Consider the following 17646-nt stretch of genomic DNA (forward strand, 5'->3'; position numbering starts at 1 on the left):
CGAAGGAACAGGTAAAATAGGGGCATTCCCTGTACTCGGCTAAGACACCTCTAAATGAATACAAGGGATCTGAGCAACGTAAATAGTTGTGCTCTTTACAGCAACAATGACAAAAAGTTTAGTCGCAATAGGTTTGTTTTTTGTCTTTCGTTCTTCATGCTTGAGCATACCCTAAACAGCCCAGGTGCTGAAAAACCCAAAGTAACTGTACAGAAGCCACGATCACCGCGTGCCTGTGTCTGTTTTCTGGGGTGGCTGTCAGAAAAGCTGGGAAGGTCCCACCGTTTCGAGGGAATGAGGTCAGAATTCACAGGGAGAACCATTCGCCTTGACAAGGGACGCGGCGGGACAGTGGGGCTCCGGAGCCCGGCTTTGGAAAAGGAGGGAAGATGGGTCAGGGGCGGACTTGGTGGAGCAGGCTTTGTGAGCGCGAAGCCGGGTTAAGGGTGGCAGATGGGGGCGTTTGCGGGCTGGCAGAAGCGGGACATCAGAAAGAGGAAACGCGGGTACGGTGAGGGCTGAGAGGACCCCGTTCGGGGTGACGGGAGGGTCAGGGCCATCCACTGCCGCTGGGAGCTCAAGGGGTTGGAAGGTGAGGCGGGACGGCGAGCTGCCCCTAGCTGTTCCCGGGCGGGAGCGGAGTCCAGGTTGCCAGCAGGTGGAGTTGAAAGCAAAAAGCCCCTTGGGGATCACGAAGCGGCGCCCTCCCGAGACCCCCTGCCTGAAGGTTGAGGAGTCACAGCAGGTGGTTTGGGGGTACCCACCCTAACGCAAAAGAGATTCTCTCCCCTCGCAGCCTGGGCGCCCGACCCTCTGCGCCCTCCAGGCTACTCACCGGTCCGGGGAGGAAAGCGCCATCCGAGCGCGCGCGAGGGCTGCGCGGCGCAGGCGGCGGGCCGGGCCGGGCCGGGCGGCGGCGGCGGCAGCGGTGCTGTCCTAGCAGCGGGACTGGAACCGGGGGACGCCGAGGCGGCGACAGCGGCGGCGGGGGCGCGGGGAGCTGCGGGCGGGGAGGGCAGTGGATCCGGAGCTGCTGCGCCGCGCGCGCTCTCTGCCCATCTCCGGCTCCGCTGAAGCGGCTATGCTGCTGCCGCTGGAAGGGAGGGAGGCGAGGGGGAGGGGAGGAGGCACGCGGCAGGGAGGGAGGGAAGAGCGGGGAGGTGGGGGAGAGCGAGGGGAGAGGGGAGAAGAACACCCGGAGTGGGGAGGCGGGAGGGAGGCGCGCGCGAGCCCAGCGAAGGTTCCCACCGGAGGGGCTGGGGAGGAGACCTCGGCGAGGAGGAGTAGGGTCTCTCCCCCGCCCCCCACCTCCTCTCCCCTCCGTCCTCCTTCGCGCCCTTTCCTAGGGCTCTTCCTCCCCTGGCTCGGGTGGGGGTTGCCAGGCTCGGCGGCAGCCGCGGCTTGGGCGCGCTGGGAGAGTGCGGAGGCCAGGAGGCGGCCGCGCCAGCTCCCCGCGCCGCTGGCCTGAGGCACCTGTGCGCGCTCACACCGCCGCTTGCTCTGTTGCGGCGGCTTCCCGGCTAAGATCTGCCGGCGGTCGCCTTCCCTGTCTCTGCTTTCTGGTCAGATTATGATCATGCATATTCATCCATGACATCTGTGTAGTCCCCCTATTGCTGTCTGCTTCCCCGGGAGCTCTTTGGCACGGAGCGTAGGGCCAGAAGGCGTCGGCGGGGAGCTCGATGCAGGCGACCATCGCCAGCTCCTTGGAGCAGTTGCCTGGCAGGGGTGGCGGTGTTTGTTTGCCTCTTGGTTGACCAGCTAATGAGGTAAAAATAATAGTAGTAGTAGTAGTAGTAGTAGTAGTAATCCTATGACCCGATTGCCTGGGACCATTCTCAGTGACCTAGGAAGGTTTAAGTGTGAAGGGCACAGGGGCAGTCTGTTAACCCTGTCTTAGCTCTCCACCTCCCTTTTCCCAACATCCTAACAAACCAGGACAAGATTTAAACAGTTTAATCGAAATTTTTCTTTGTTTCTTTGAATTGCAGAGCTTTTCGTTTTTATCCAAATTCTCCTAGGACTGGCCTCGCTTTCCTATTGTGGATTTGCTTTGCTTTATTAGACAGTGAATCAATCCTGTTTATTTGCAAATGACAAAGACTCTCTTGAAAATAGATACTGTATTCAGTGCCTGTACACTCATGAGATCGAGGGGGTGAAGCCACACATTTGATAAATATAAAAACTGGACGTTACTGACTGATTTCCATGAACCATGATTTTGTTTCATAATCTTCACATGGTAGTTGAGAGTAGTCAGGGAACAAGTGGATTATGTGTGTAAAAGATATGACTGGGGAGGGAAAAAAAAGTCCAGTAAAGCTCTTCTCAAATAATACAACATATAAAGTGACTGGAATTACTACTCCCTGTGAGTACCCTGGAGGGAAAAGTTTCTGATTTTGTTTGTATGTTATTTAAATTTTTAGGCTCTTAGTTACTTAAGTCATCTTTTAAATGCCAGAAGAATCTTATCCATTAGAATAAATGAAATAGGCATTTTATTTTACCTAAGTATGTCTTATGTAACAAATGTACTCATATTAATAGAGATGCACACTCAATAGTAAATGCAGTATGGAGAAACATCTTTCATGCACTAAGGTGTGCTCAGACATTGATGAAAAACCTCTAGCTCTTCCCACGTATATTCACACGACAACCAAAATGTTGATGATAAAGTAGTATTGGCTGGTCTAGGTATTCTCAACTTACTAGAATCTGTCCTGCAAAGTATATCTGCTAGTGAAAATATTTGCGTTCACATCTACCTGATAATCTGAATGAGAGGAGCACTTCCTCATTAAGGGAACAACAGATATCAAACTCTTCTAATACACCTCAGCTTTAAAAAGCACATATTACCATCACCAGATGTTCAGTATCACCATGCAAATTCACCAGATGCTATTCTTTCAAAGAAGACTACAGAAAGAAAATGGTTGGTGAAGACTTACAGCTCATTTGACTCTCTAAGTCTTCTCAGTTGTGTCTATATTACAGAAGTGAACAGTAAATTTTTCAAATACTAGTAGCTATTTGGGTAAAGAGTGGTTACCAAGGATTAAATAGCCATTTTCTCATCCTTATTGAGAATATCCCTCATCTGTCTTTGCTAAGGTAATTAGACTTTGAAGAATGTCTACTATTTTCCTCCTGTATTTGATTAAGAAAATGTAATAGCGGTATCTGTATAGGCTCATATTACGTTTGTAAAAGGTAAAGAAAAAATGCAAAGTAAAGTACCTTAAAGCCAAACAAAGAGAAGGGATGACACTTAGAGCACAGCAAGGAAAGATTCTGACTCCTTACTCCCCACCACTTGGCCCACTGGCAATAAAGAAAGGATGATAAATAATGGAATGGCACCCCCGTTCTACTGCTGGAGGGCTTGGATTTCAGTTTAGATTCTCAGGCTAGGTAAAATCTTTTCTGTCACCTCTACCACAGCATTCTTTCCACTTCATATTCTTTCCCCTTCTGTATCTTTATTAGTGTTGCACTGTGTTATTACATTACTTCACTGAATTAGGATTGTAGTACAACCTGGGAAGCCAAATAAGTAAATAAAATGCAAAGCTTCATTTTAAACACTGACTTTTCATATTTACTTAGTTGAAAACAAATTCTCACATTGAAATTTTCTGAAATCAGAAAGATTGAAAACTCTGTCTTTGAACACATACCACACAGGTGTCAGAGATTAGTTAGCAAAGAAAATATAATTTATCTATTTATTGAACACACATGTATTTAATAAGCACCCCTTCTGGGCAGGCACATTAGGCTCCAGGGACAGCACAGTGAAGAAAATTAGTAACCTTGCCCTTATGAAGCTTCGAGTCTAAAGATCCAGTAAAAGTGTTTTATCACTCAGAAAGCTGTTATGATGATGATGATAAACTTCAAGCCCAAAGAAAAAAATATTAATTAAATTATAGACATTAACAAGATTAAGGGTAAAGGAACACAGACCCTTTGTAAATTCCAGATGTCTATTTTCCCCTCATTTTCCCAGAAAACTAGAGGAGAAAAATTTAACTTGGTTAACTATGAGTTATTTTTTAAAAAATGGGCACAGTATCAATACAAAAATTATATAGGAAAATAATTATAGAGGAGTATCAAAATGTACCAATTATTAAAGAACACACACCATAACAATGTTGCCATGGAGAAGTTGAAAATTTTGTCCTAACATTCTGCCATGAATTTTCATAAGGGTACAATGAAGGAATTGTTTCTGTGAATGAAAACCACAAGGCTTTTTGGAAAAACTTGGTTGGGCAGGGTTGAGGCCCCAACAGGAGATGTTGACCCAAATCTGGTAAAACTCAGAAAAGAAGTCGAATTAAAAATAAAGCTATCACAAATTAATAATTAATATGGAAGAATTACAAGGTAAAAGACACACTGAAGTGAATACAGTAAGGGAAAGAGAGCAAAAATGAGAAAGGGTAGCAAAATGGATTGGAAATATAAAGAGATCATCAGGATTAGAGAGAATATGAAAGATGGGGGAACACAGGCAAATGTAATCCAACACATACATAATTAGAGACCTTGAAGAAGAAAATATAAATAATGGAAAAGAATAAATATTTAATACAGTTAAAGAAAAAAATTCTTGAAATGAAAGAACTGAAATTTCATTTTTAAAGGACACAATGGTCACTAAATAAAACTGTCTCTACCAAGATGTATCCTAGTACAGTAACTAGAATTTAAATATAAAAAAAAAATATTTAGGGGCACAAAGGCAAAAACAATCAGTAACTTATAAAGGAAAATATTGGCATTGGCCTCAGGATTCTTCACTATAACTTTCATAGAAGAATAGAGTCATCCAGTATCAGTGGAGGAAAGCCCACAAGATACCAAAGCCCAACAGATAGCAGTGTGAGAGTTTTTTATTCTATGTAGCCAAACAGTCCTTCAAATATAATAGGTGTGAACAAAGTTTTGAACATGCAAGAATTAAGGGAATATTATTCTTATGAACCTGTCTTCAGAATAGAGAATGGAATTTAGCTTTGTGAAAGGTAAATGAAAAAGATATCTTGGATCAAGGACTGATTGTGAGCATTGAATGTATTTAACAATTGACCCGAAATGTGAGAATGTAAGAATTGAAGCAAAGTAATAGAATATAAATCTCATAGACCCTGATAATATAATAATAACATATCTAAACAGAATTTGGATTAGAAGGGCAAAAAAATGGGATATAAAGGCATTGGTTGTCTAATGGCTGGGAAGCAAAGAAAATCATCTAACGGAACAAATAAGTAGTCTAACGTATTTAAAATACAAGGGTAAACTATAATTGAGATAATATTAAATACCAATTTTTATCATTACTTATTTTAGCAAACTAACAGCCTCTAATAATAGATAAATGCAGTTATTTTAAAGAAAGAAAAGTAACAACAAAATAAAAACTATAAATATTGATTGATAATACATCCATACATAAATAAATTTTAAAAATTGACCACAGAATGAAGGAATTTTACAAATTTAAAAAGCAAAAACCTAGCATAAAATAATATGGCAGAGTAAACATATCCTTCTTATTAAATGTGCATAGGATTACTTCATTCTTTATGAAAAAGTAGAGATTTTTAGATTAGATCACAAAACAAAATTGAATTTTATATTTTATATCCACAATAAGAGAACTCAGAATACTTGAAAAAGAAAAAGATAGACAAGCATATAGCAGGCAAATGCACACAAAAAGTATCCAGGAATTGCAATCTGAGTTGTAGATGAGGTGTTACACAAACCAAAAACCTGTTAAACAAGATGAAGAAGGATATTTTATGATTATAGCAATGGGTACTTTCCTATGCATACAAAACAATTATGAATACCTGTGTACCAAATAGTATAGCACCAACATAACTACATCAGAAATTATAATATATACAAAAAATAGCATTAGTAGGAGTCAATACTTTTAATTTATGAGAGTCCACATGTACAAACAATAAATAAATATATTAAAGATTAAATACCATATAGTCTTTCAAGACCAGCCTCACTTAGGACCATCATTGGAAAATCCCAGTTAAAATATTAACAAATAAAGCCTAGCTCATTAAATTAAAAGAATGTTAAAAGGACATGATGTCATCACCAAGTGTGTGTTTTCTTTTTCCCCAAGAATGTAAGAATGTTTCCATACCAGAAAAGCTATTAACATATTTCATCATTTCCCTCATCTATAAAGTGAAAATAAAATATCAGTGCCCACTTTATGGGAATTTTTACAATGATTTAAAGAGTTATTACACACAAAATCTTTAGTAAGATTGCCTGGAATATAGTTAGCCTTTCATAAATGCTATCTGTTGTGTTTATCAGCTTTGAAAAGATATTAAAAAATGACTATGCTTGTGATAGTAATATAAATCTTGTTTTCATTTTCTTGAATAATAAACTGGTATTGATTTATTAATGTTATGTTCTCATCTTTTGTCCCTTCTCCTCAGGGTTTTCATTATTAATTTTTAGGTCCTGTGTTCTTTTTGTATCATTATTAAAATACTGCTAAACATTAAAATCAATTTGCAAATTCTGAGCGCACTGCACACTATCCACTTAAAAATAATTTTGAATTATAGTGCTAATATATGAGTGCATTCTCTCTCTTTTTTAATAGACTTTATTTTTTAGAAAAGTTTTAGGTTCATGGCAAAATTGAGCAGAAGGTACAGAGGTCCCGTATACACGTGTTCCCCTATTACATACAACCGCTCTATGTACATTTGGCACCAGAGTGGTACATTTGTTCCAAATGATGAACCTATATTGAAGCAAAGTTATCCCAAGTCTATAGTTTACTTTAGGGCTTAGTCTTGGTGTAGCACATTCTGTGGGTTTGACAAATGTAATGATACCTGTTCATACAGAATAATTTGACTGTCCTAAAAATCCTATGCTATACCTATTTATCTCTCCCTTTCCCCTAACCCCTGGCAACCACTGACTTTTTTCACTTCCTCCATAGTTTTGCCTTTTCCACAGTGTCATAGAGTTGAAATCACACAGTATATGTGGCCTTTTCAGATTGGCTCCTTTCACTTAGTAATACGCATTTAAGATTCTTCTCTATCTTTTCATAGCTTTTTTCCCCCATTGAATTCTACTTTTTAAAATACTAAGATTGTTACTTGCTTTGTTCTTGCTTATTTTGGGCCAATATATCTTATTACGTATATATACACATATATGTATGTGAGTGTATGTGTGTGTATGTATATATATATAAAATTTTCTGAGATTTTGCTTCACATGTGTCTTACAGGAGACATATGTTTAGAATATCTTTTGAAAGATGCCATGAAAGTTCTTTTTAGTAGGTGAGTTTAACTTTATTTTCATGAACTATATTTTCTATGGATCAATATAGTTCACTTTGCTTATATCTTTTTTCTATTTTTTTCCTTTTGAATTATTTGTTCCATTTTGATCCATTTTTAAAATTGTTTTGGCATTTACTTTTCTTTTCATCTTATATTTGTTTTTATTCCTATATTTATTTTAATTCTAGTAGTTATCCTCAATTTCTGACATCAGTATCTTGCATGTGAAATTAATTATTATGTCAAACATAAAAATATCCTACCCCTGAGAAAGGAACCATGACTCTCCTCTTAACTACTTCAAGACCCTATTTTAATCTATCTCACTTCTTGGCCCCTCATAATTTCACACATGTTGTCTGTCTTGAAATTTAGTTATAAATTAGTATGAAATATTTTTAAGCATTACTCATCAAATTTCAGTGCTTTTACTCATTTCTTTTTTCAGTTTTTATTTATTATACTACTGTTTTCAAAGTCTTTGCTGAAGGAATTGGTGGGTACTAATTTCTAAATGTATATGTGTATATATATTCAATGGCAAAGATAAAATTCTTTCAGATATACAAGGCTCATTGAAATATAGATAATGTAGTTTTGATATAATTGTAGACATTATATACAATAATATTTACATATATAAAAATATACATAATGGTTATATATTTTAATGTAATATATGCTATTTAGTGTTATATATAATATAAACTACATTATGTATTATATATACCATTTCTATGGGCCTTGTATATCTGAAAGGATACTTATTTTGTTTCTGCTCTTGGATTGTGGAAAAAGACGTTGTTATAATTTATAATTCTAAGTTCACTGCCATATTTCCTCAGAATGTTAATAATGATTTATTGATGTCTGCTTTCCGATATTGTTAATGTTATTCTAATCTTTCTTTGTCTTTAAGCAACCCCTCTTTTCTCATTGTTCACTTTTTGGAATATGTATTTGTTCTTCTCAGAAGTGTCACTTTAATATTTTATACTGTCTGACATTTGGTAGGCTTTTTCCATTTAAAGTAATTAAATCTTTGAGTCTAGGAGATTATGGGCAATAATTTTTTTAAACAACTCTTTTCTATCTATTGTTTCCATTTTCTGTGAAGAAAGAGTTAACAAATCATACCTGATTGCTCGATTCTTGCATGCTTCCATGTATACCTGGTTCCATGACTGACCCACAATTCCTTTGAATGTGACTCTTAGAAAGCTTTTTAAGTTAATGATTGAAGATATTCTTTTACATACCTAGAGGAATGGACTGTGATATTCTATCTTGTCAAGACTGTTTTGCACAAAAATCAAGATTGATTATATGCACCTGGTTTCATTATTGGGGTCCTGGATTTCAATTACCATGATTGGTTGCTTAGCAGGGTATGTCTATGTAACAGATCCCTAAAAAACCCTTAGACACCAAAGGCTTGATTGAATTTCCTTGAGCAGAAACATTTCACTCAGGTTACTATGGTTCACCACTAGAGTAAAAAGCACACCCTGAGCTGAGACATAGAAGGACTCAGTAGATTGTACCTGATTTCTCTGGACTCGATGCAATGTACATATTTTTCTCACTACTTCTACTCTGTATCCTTTTGCTGTGATAAGTCTTAGCCAAGAGTAAAACTTTTTTTGGAACTCTGAAGCAAAAGTGTATGGTATTGAGATCCCCAAAAAACAAATGTTGAAATACTTCTCTTCAGACTTCTTTCAGACTTTTAATCTATTTTATCCTTTCTGTCATTTGAAATTATTTCTTAATTTAATTTTCTAGTTAACCAGCTTTCCATATAAATAAATTAGTCTTCTATTTATCCTATCTACTAAAAGATTTTGTTGTTGTTTATTTCAAAAATTATATTTTCCATTAACAAGAATTCGATTTTTTTTTTTTTGCAAAATTTCTAGTTCTTTTGCAAAATTGCGTCTTAATTTAAGGCACTTGTTCTTGTTACATAACTTACTATTCTTGCTTCATAGATATGATTGCATACTTTATCTCTGTGTAGACAATATATATGAATATTTAAAGTTTTTTTTTTCAGATTATGATGTTACCATTTCCACAAGAATAAGTTCTTTTGTTGGGAATATTGTCTCTTTTCATGTGTAGGCCCTTATCTGATGTTTATGATATAATCTTCTGCTGGAAAATTAATTAATATATGGTACAACTGTTGACAAGACAAGAAGTGATGGCTTTATGACATTGCAATCCCTAGCTACTTAGTGTGGCGTTGTTTCACTCTTGGCCTTGGAAGGGAGAAGTAGGGAGAAAATGGAAGGAATTATGCTTTCAGTTCCTGGGTTTGAATGGCATTAAACACCAATGCCATGAATTCAGTGACATCTTAGCCACCAGAAAAATCTGAACATAATTTGCCCTTGCTTATATCTGTATTTTCCTTAATATTTGTATTTTTCATTCACTGTAAATTTTTTTCTGTTTTGTTTACATTATGTTTTACAAGAGACTATGTAGTATACATTAATTTGTGTTCATTCAGATCTTTCTTGATCCCCAGAAATATATTGAAGCTGTTCAAATATCCCTATGACATCTCATTTACCAGATCTCTGTTTTAATTTTTTGTACAGTTTCTTGCTTGCCCCAAATTGTATCACTGCCTCAGACAATTATGATCTGGGCCAGTTACCACTGATTGTTTTCGACAAATACCCTGGGGAGAAGGTTCATTCTACTGTGCTAGTGTGAGCACTGAGTCTGGTCAAATAAAGAAAATCCCTGCGATCCGAACTTTTTGAGGTAGCGCCAGACAGATCAAATTGATAAAAATTCTCTGGGCATGGGATTCTTTGTGGATCCAACCTACCTCCTCTAGTGGCTGCTAGGCTGCTGGTTTTCACAACTAGTACTGTAACAAAGCTGTTGGTTTCAATACTGCTGCAAAGCTGGAGAAAGGAATTTTGGATTAGAAGTTAAAATGCGACAAAACTCTTCTTGTGTAGATTTCACCATTTTTGTTCTTTAATAACTACTCCTCAGATTGTTGCAAGCTTTTGATTAATTTCTAAAGTTTTGAAAAAGTTGACTTTCATGATTTCAGACTGTGCTTTCCTTGTTTTTTTTTTGCTTGATGAATGGGTCTAATGAGTGAGTGTTAGGTATTATTTGAAAAATAGGTTATCTAGTATATTTCAAATCATTTTGTCATGCTGACCGACCCCATAAATATAATTATAGTCAAATTTATTTATAAATATCATGTTTCTACTCCGAAAACAATTTCTAGTTTCTAACCAATAGCCAGCAAAAATCTCTACTTATAAGGGTTTGTTAATGTACATTTAGCTGTAATATTAAAATTAGACCATAAGCATCAGAGTGGTCTATTATACTACATCGTTACAATTTTGTTTGTTTATTATTTCTTGTGTGCACTTGTCTTACACCATCACAAGAGCATTAAGTCTGAGTCTTTTCTGGTATTTGAGAGAGAATGGGGTGTATACGTTCTAATAACACACTTATTTATTCATTCTTGAAAGCAGTCATTAATTAAAAAATGGGCAGTGATGTAATTTTTTTAAATCCAAGACAACATATATATGTTCAAATGTATACTCAGAGATAACGAAAGTCTCTATTCTAATAATTAAAAAATGTAATGTTACTTGTTTGAAAAATTTACGTTTATTGTATGTAATAAATTTAGATAGGTTGCTTCTTATTATGGTTTCTTTACATATATATATATAGAGAGAGAGAGAGAGAGAGACAGATTTAAATATCTACCTGAGTTAAACAGTTGTAGAATTCTTGAAACAGCTTTACAAAATCTCAGGTTTCCAAGAAATACAACTAGAAGTCCTGAGACCATTTTTTCTTGTGAAGTCCTCAAAGTGAACACGTAGCTGTGGGTGTAAATGCGGAAACACCAGGAAAAATAAGTAGGGCAAAGTTCAAAGATGCTAAAATGAAAAGTAGACACTGGAAAGCAGCAACTGAAATGACCAGTTCAGATGGCATCTTTGAAATATTACCCAGTCCCCAAAGGCAGAGCTAATAGCTCTTTCCTCTGTGCGCCTAGACTCCTTTTTTTCACAGCTGTATCTCACTACTAATCACTGCCGTCCCTGTGGTGTAAATAAGTTGTTATCTCCCTTATGAGACTGTGAAGACTCCAGAGGAAAAAAAAAAACAATTCTTAGGGACATTTTAAATGCTCCATCTCTAATAAATAGCAGAAGAAATACTCCAGGAATATTTGTAGAATGAAACAATAAACGAATAGTGCCCTTGATAAAGGTAATCCAATAATTCTTTGCCAAAAATCAGGCAGTTTATATTTTAAAGACTGTTTTATAACTATGAAACTCATGCTCAAATTTTTAAATCAGTTTTTCCTATAAACAATTTACTTTTTCTGTATCAGTGAGAGTACTCCTATAGAAAAACATCGTCATTTATAAGCATGATGTTTGCGGGGTTGAGGGTTGGGTTGACAGGTGGAAGTGATAATGACCTCTTGTTAACTATAATTTCAAATTGATAGCCAAAAAATCTAGTTTGTGGTTTTGACAAGGCAAAATGAGATATTCACAGGGAAAATAAGTTCTTAATATATATCTCGAGTCTGAAAAATAGTATCATTATAAAAGGAAAGTGTGTACAAATTGAAGAATATACAATAAAATTAAATTAAATTATCTGCTAGGCCAATACTAAACTATGAACATTTGTTTTATGTCTTCTATATTAAATGAAAACTAAGTCTTGCTTAAAATTTTATTTAGTGGTTTTTTTTGTTTTGTTTTGCTTTGTTTTGTTTTGTTTTGTTTTGTTTTGTTTTTCACTGCTGCAAAAAGCTTTATTATTTCCATTTGGTCCAAGGCTTGGGAGAGGGCTGCTGGGCAGTTAAAAAGCTGCCCAGTGGCTGCAGAGAGAGGTTTCAGGCAGAAGCCCTGACACCAGAGGGGCTCCACCAAGGCCGCTGCGTTGCGGAGGCTCCTGGTCTTGCGTGAGGGTGAGCCTCTCGAAGAGATACTCTCCGAGCCCAGCCTGGGGATCAGCCAGCCTGCGGAGGTTAGTCAGGTGGTCGCCCATCTTCTTGATGAGTTTCACCTGCTCTGCCAGGAAGCGGCTCTCCCGGAAGTCACAGAGGTGGGGGTCTGGGCGGGCAGAACCCGGGGCGTGTGGGTCCGAAAGAGCGTGGTTCAGGTTCTTCTCCATGGGAATGGCCGTTTCCACAGCGTCCTGGGTTTCCTCCCACTCCTCTTGAGATGGCTTCTGAGGGTCCTGGAAGAGGGCGCGGCCGCCTGTGCTGGTTTTGCATTTTCAAGAAACGCCAGGTGCCCTCCGTGCTTCTCCCTGGCTCACTCGCAGAAAAAGTGGCCCAGCCCTCCAGAGCCATATCCTCGCCGTGGAAATTGAGGCCCAGAGAGAGGTAGGTGCAGGAGGCCCGCAGATGCACGTTAACCAGGCAGTTGACAGTGGCTTCCACCTCAGAGGAATAATTCTGACGAATCTGGGAGCTCGGGGTTAATTGGTAATAACGGGTTAAGCTAAAAAAAAATGGTGTTGGCTGGTCACGGAGGCCAAGGGTAACAGAGTGGCTGGTTCTGGAGGTTGCAACTGGAAAAAAAGGTTGAAGGGTGGTCCGAGGCTGGAGCAGGGGGCGTCCCTGGGTCTGTTCCGTCCAAACACTGTTGAATTGAGAGACAGATCAGCAGGACCGCTGAGCACACTGCTTAGTAGAATATTTAAGTAGCTGAAATCTATAGGATGTGGGGAAGCAGGACACTGGAAGAGTGAATTATGTTCCCTTCTAGAAGATCAGAAATTGGCTAATTTAACAATGAAATTTAAAGCTATATGAAGCTGGGGATGGAGGTGGGATAGAGGGGTGGGGATGGATGGGGTGGAGGGACTATAACATGGCCTGTGTAGCTTGACAAAGTTGGATTTACTTCATTAGGGAAGCAACAGGCTCACTGTACATTAAGACAAATTCTTGACCAACTTCATTTCAGACTTGTCGGACTTTATTATAACAACACAGTAACAACAATTCACAATATACACAACTTCCTTTATATTACCAGTGCTCTGCTAAAGATTTACTACTATCCTCTTTAGTTCTTGCAAGTGTCCAGTGAAGCTGGCATTGGAGAGTTATTTCTGTCTTTCACTTGACAATTTTCCTCACAGCTGAGCAGCTACTCTTCCCAGGAGAGAACAGTATTGGAGGAAAAGTTGCTGGTCTCACTGCCATCCTGTCCTTTCATCGGCTTCTCCTCATGGGAAGAGAAATTCTATTTCTAAGTAGTGAAGCTAGTAGAACTCAGCACCTGTAGGATACAGTCTCTTCTGGGGGCTGCCTGCTTCTCCCGTGCTATGTGGAACATGCTGAAATTGTTCAACTGCTTTGTCTGGTTGTGGGGGGAATAAAAAAGGTGCCTAATTTTGACTTTATAATTTAATCAGTGCTTTCTGATCTAGAGTACCAAGATTAAAATGGATATTCTGAAGTCTAACTTACTCCTGGGTATATCTTTTACTTAGATCTAATATTAAATAATGAATATAAGTATCTACATTTTTGAATTAGAAAAACTAAGGTTCAGAAAGATTAAACCGTGCTTAAGAGCACGTAACTTGTAAGTAGTGAGTTGATGTTTAAAATACAGATCTTTCTGAACTTCTTGCTTTCAGATAGTCCGTAATCCTTCCATTTTCACAACCCCACCCCTCAGGCCAATCCCTCTAGAGAGAAAATTGAAGAATATGAACTGTGTAACATGTGCCTGTATATAATTGTACTGTAAAATTGCCATTTTCAGGATGTGTTGGCATAAAACTGTAATTATTGTAAAGAAAAAATTGACCAGACTAGAAAATAATTATATGAACATGGTGTCCTTTGTCCAGATGAACATGTATGTAGTTTAGTCAGTTTGGTGGCCTTTCATCGTGCTACAGAACGAAAGAATAAATACATGTTTTATGTGTAGACTAGACTGTCTGATTTTCAAGAAATAATCTGAATCTCATGATGTTGAGTTATATTTGCAGTTAAATAATTTAGCTGCAGCTCTTCTCAGTGGTTGAGGAAGACTAGAGTTGCAGCCCTAGTCCTTCTGTTTCTCACCCTGGGAATCAACCTAATGTCTCCACTGCAATCTCTAGGAACAGAGCAGATGGCATCTGGGTAAGGCTCAAAGCAGCAGAGGTTACAGTCTACAAGATCTAAGAAGGGACTAGGACTTGCTATCCTTGAGGTAGGGATAGTGTATGTCTGACCCGAGGAAGGGGCCAAGACCTTAGATGATGAGGACAAAGTTGAGAGTGGGGCATGAAAGGGAATATTGGAGGAGAGGGAGAGATTAGTGTAGCAAAGTCATTTATTAATAGATAAAGACTCTGCAGTCTTTAGTGCAAATTTAATTTCATTATTTTTTTCTCCACCTATAGAATCATTACAAAACTGGTAGCCCACTTTCCACCTTTCCTCCTACCTAACCAGGGAATTAAATGGCATTAAATGGAGGAGGCATGATGGGGGTAGTTCTCTGCTCTGGGTTTCAGAGCTACATCTATCACCACAACAATAATAAACTAACATTTACTGAGGACTTACCCTGTGCAAAATTCTGAGAACGTCTTCAACTTTATCCTGTTTTATCTTCATAAGAACCTTGAGATGGATTCTGTTTTTATACTAAGTTTATAGATGAGGAAATTGAGGTAAAGAAAGGTTAAATAATATGTCCAAGATCACATAGCCAATAAGTTACCTGGTGCCAGGATTCAAATCTTGGGGCATCCTGATTCCAAGTTCTATATTATTTACCATTATATATTTTGCCTCCCTGGGAAAAAGAAACCAGTGGAAGAAAACATGGATCTTTGTACTTGGAAGTCTTACACTTTCAGGTTGTACAAAGTTCTGGTGTGGAAGCAAGCTATGTCAAAGATGGAAGTGAGGAGTGACCTCTTTTTTGATACCACCAATTGAAGACAAGAGCTCTCCCCCATTTTCTGAGAACTTGCATGGCCCAAATCTAAAGGGTGGGAAACAACCGAGAAATATTACTGATATGGAATTTTTTTATTTGGTAAGTAAGGCTCAAATCATTTATAAAAATAATAAAGCAATGTGACATTTACGAAATACCAATTATTCGGGAGCAATTCATACCGATTATATTGGTAGTAAGGGACATGTAGTGGAAATTCCTCCAGTCTCCATACTGCTCTGCTTTTTAAAACGTAAGAGATTGAGTTCATTCTACTAGTGCACCATCCCCTAGGCTTCCCTTCTGCACCATATTGACACATAGCTTTTACTTCTTCACTAAAAAAAGAACTTAAATTCCAATGGAATCTAGTAATGAAGAGAAATATGAGGAGCAAGTTAGAAAACAAAGTAACTATCTGTAAGATGATTATCTCAAAGGCCTAGACACGCCCCCTGGTTACTAGTTAGTTAAAAGTTCAAACCCAGGCTGATGTCCCCGCTCAATTTCTTTTCAGAGGATAGCTAGAAAATACTCTAATCATTAAACATAGGAGGTCTATCACAGGGCTTAAAGTTGGCATTACTGCAGTCTTCAATAATGAAGACACAGAGATTAGGTCCTTGAGCATGAGAAGAAGAAATCATATGATCTAGGTCATCCTTTATGCAATGAAAGAGGTAACACAGGAGTTCTGGTTGTTCAGCAGAGTGGTAGAAAACAGGGTGGAAGAGGCAGGCTGGGGCCAAAGCCTGGAAGGGGATGTCAATGGAGAGTTTCAGTAGGATGGTGATGTTATGTATTTCATAATCATTTGGGGTACTATGTGAAAAATTTCTTGCAGGGGGAAAGATACAAGTGGAGTGACCAGTTGCAGCAGACCTGGTGACTGGCAATCATAGCTTGATACAGGACCGTAGCAGTGGAGAGTAAGAAGTGGTGCAGTTCAGAATGCAGAGTGGTTGTACAGCACAGGGAACTATATTCAGTATCTTGTAGTAGCTTACAGTGAAAAAGAATAGGAAAACGAATATATGTATGTTTATGTGTGAGTGAAGTATTGTGCTGTACACCAGAAATTGACACAACATCATGAACTGACTATACTTCAATAAAAAAAAAATGAATGCAGAGTGGTGAATGAATGAATGTAACTTTAGTGTCTGGGTCACAGCAGCTTACTACACTTAGGAACACCTCTGAGAAGCAATTGTTGTGGGTTCCTTGGGTGTTGGGATACCCAAGCAGTAGCAGTTTTATTTCTTGGAGTTCCATTTGGGCTGAGGAGTAAACTCTGCTTTTCGCTAAGTTTTCTTCAGGAAGCATGGACTAGGAAGAGAAACTTAAAATAAGAAAAGGTATCTTAAAGAAAACCATTGGAATTAGATAAGGAAAACATGGTGAAACCTTTAATATCCTGCATTCTAAATTTGTCAGTGGCCTCTTACTGTAAAGGTTTTCAGAAGGCATCTGTACAAAAGATCTTTTCACTGCTTCCCCGGGCACAGAAAGTAGGATAGCAATCTACAACACACACATAGATTGTCTACAGTATATGTTCTTTTTTTCCTTGCAGTAACAGAAACCTCCAAGTTTAAGTTCAGCTATCTCTATCCAGCCACAGACTGTATTTCCTGGCCTCCCTCAGAGCCAGCTTTAGCTGTGTGACTACATTCTGGCTCACGGAATGTGAAGGTAAGTTATGTTTGCGACCTTACAAGCATTCACAACTTTTACAAGGGAAATCACTCACCATTCACTTATTTTTTCCACTCTTGGCTCAAATGGAAACATAGACGTTATGGCGTGTGTTTGCTGCAATGATGCAGATAAAAACACTAACTGAAGACATGACAGACAGCAGGTTGGAATCTGCATCCTTGCATGATTTCATAGAGCAGAACTCCTCTGATAGCCCCTACACCTGAGGCTGTTACATGAGAGAGAATAATAAGCTTCTGTTTTTGCTTGAAGCACTGTAATCTAAACTCTTTTAGTTAAAGGTAGCACAGACTGCTGTATCTAATACATGGTTATTATTTATTGCAAGACACATAATTCAAAATCTAGACAAATCATTGTATTGTATTTGTATTATATGGTAATCATATGTAGCTTATATATTTCTACTTTTTTTGAGTTTATGAATCTTAGTTATAGGTGATTTTCAATGGTGAATTATTGATCACTTTCCCACATAGTATATTTGGTATTGAGGGCTAGATTTGTTGCAGCCCTAGAACTTGTTGTCAGTGTCAGAAAAGTGTGCCCTTCAAATTGCA

General features: G+C 38.2%; 1 protein-coding gene across 1 annotated transcript; it reads right to left on the bottom strand.

Moving 5' to 3' along the window:
* Window positions 1–12208: 12208 nt before the first annotated feature.
* Window positions 12209–15171, bottom strand: LOC106729931 (ferritin light chain-like). Its single transcript, XM_032485423.1, is given in 3 exon segments — window positions 12209–12665; window positions 12667–13051; window positions 15143–15171. Coding segments are annotated over 3 exon segments (816 nt in total). The 3' UTR covers window positions 12209–12263.
* Window positions 15172–17646: the final 2475 nt, after the last annotated feature.

This window comes from Camelus ferus, chromosome 8 (genome assembly GCF_009834535.1).
Source record: "Camelus ferus isolate YT-003-E chromosome 8, BCGSAC_Cfer_1.0, whole genome shotgun sequence".
Lineage (NCBI taxonomy): Eukaryota > Metazoa > Chordata > Mammalia > Artiodactyla > Camelidae > Camelus > Camelus ferus.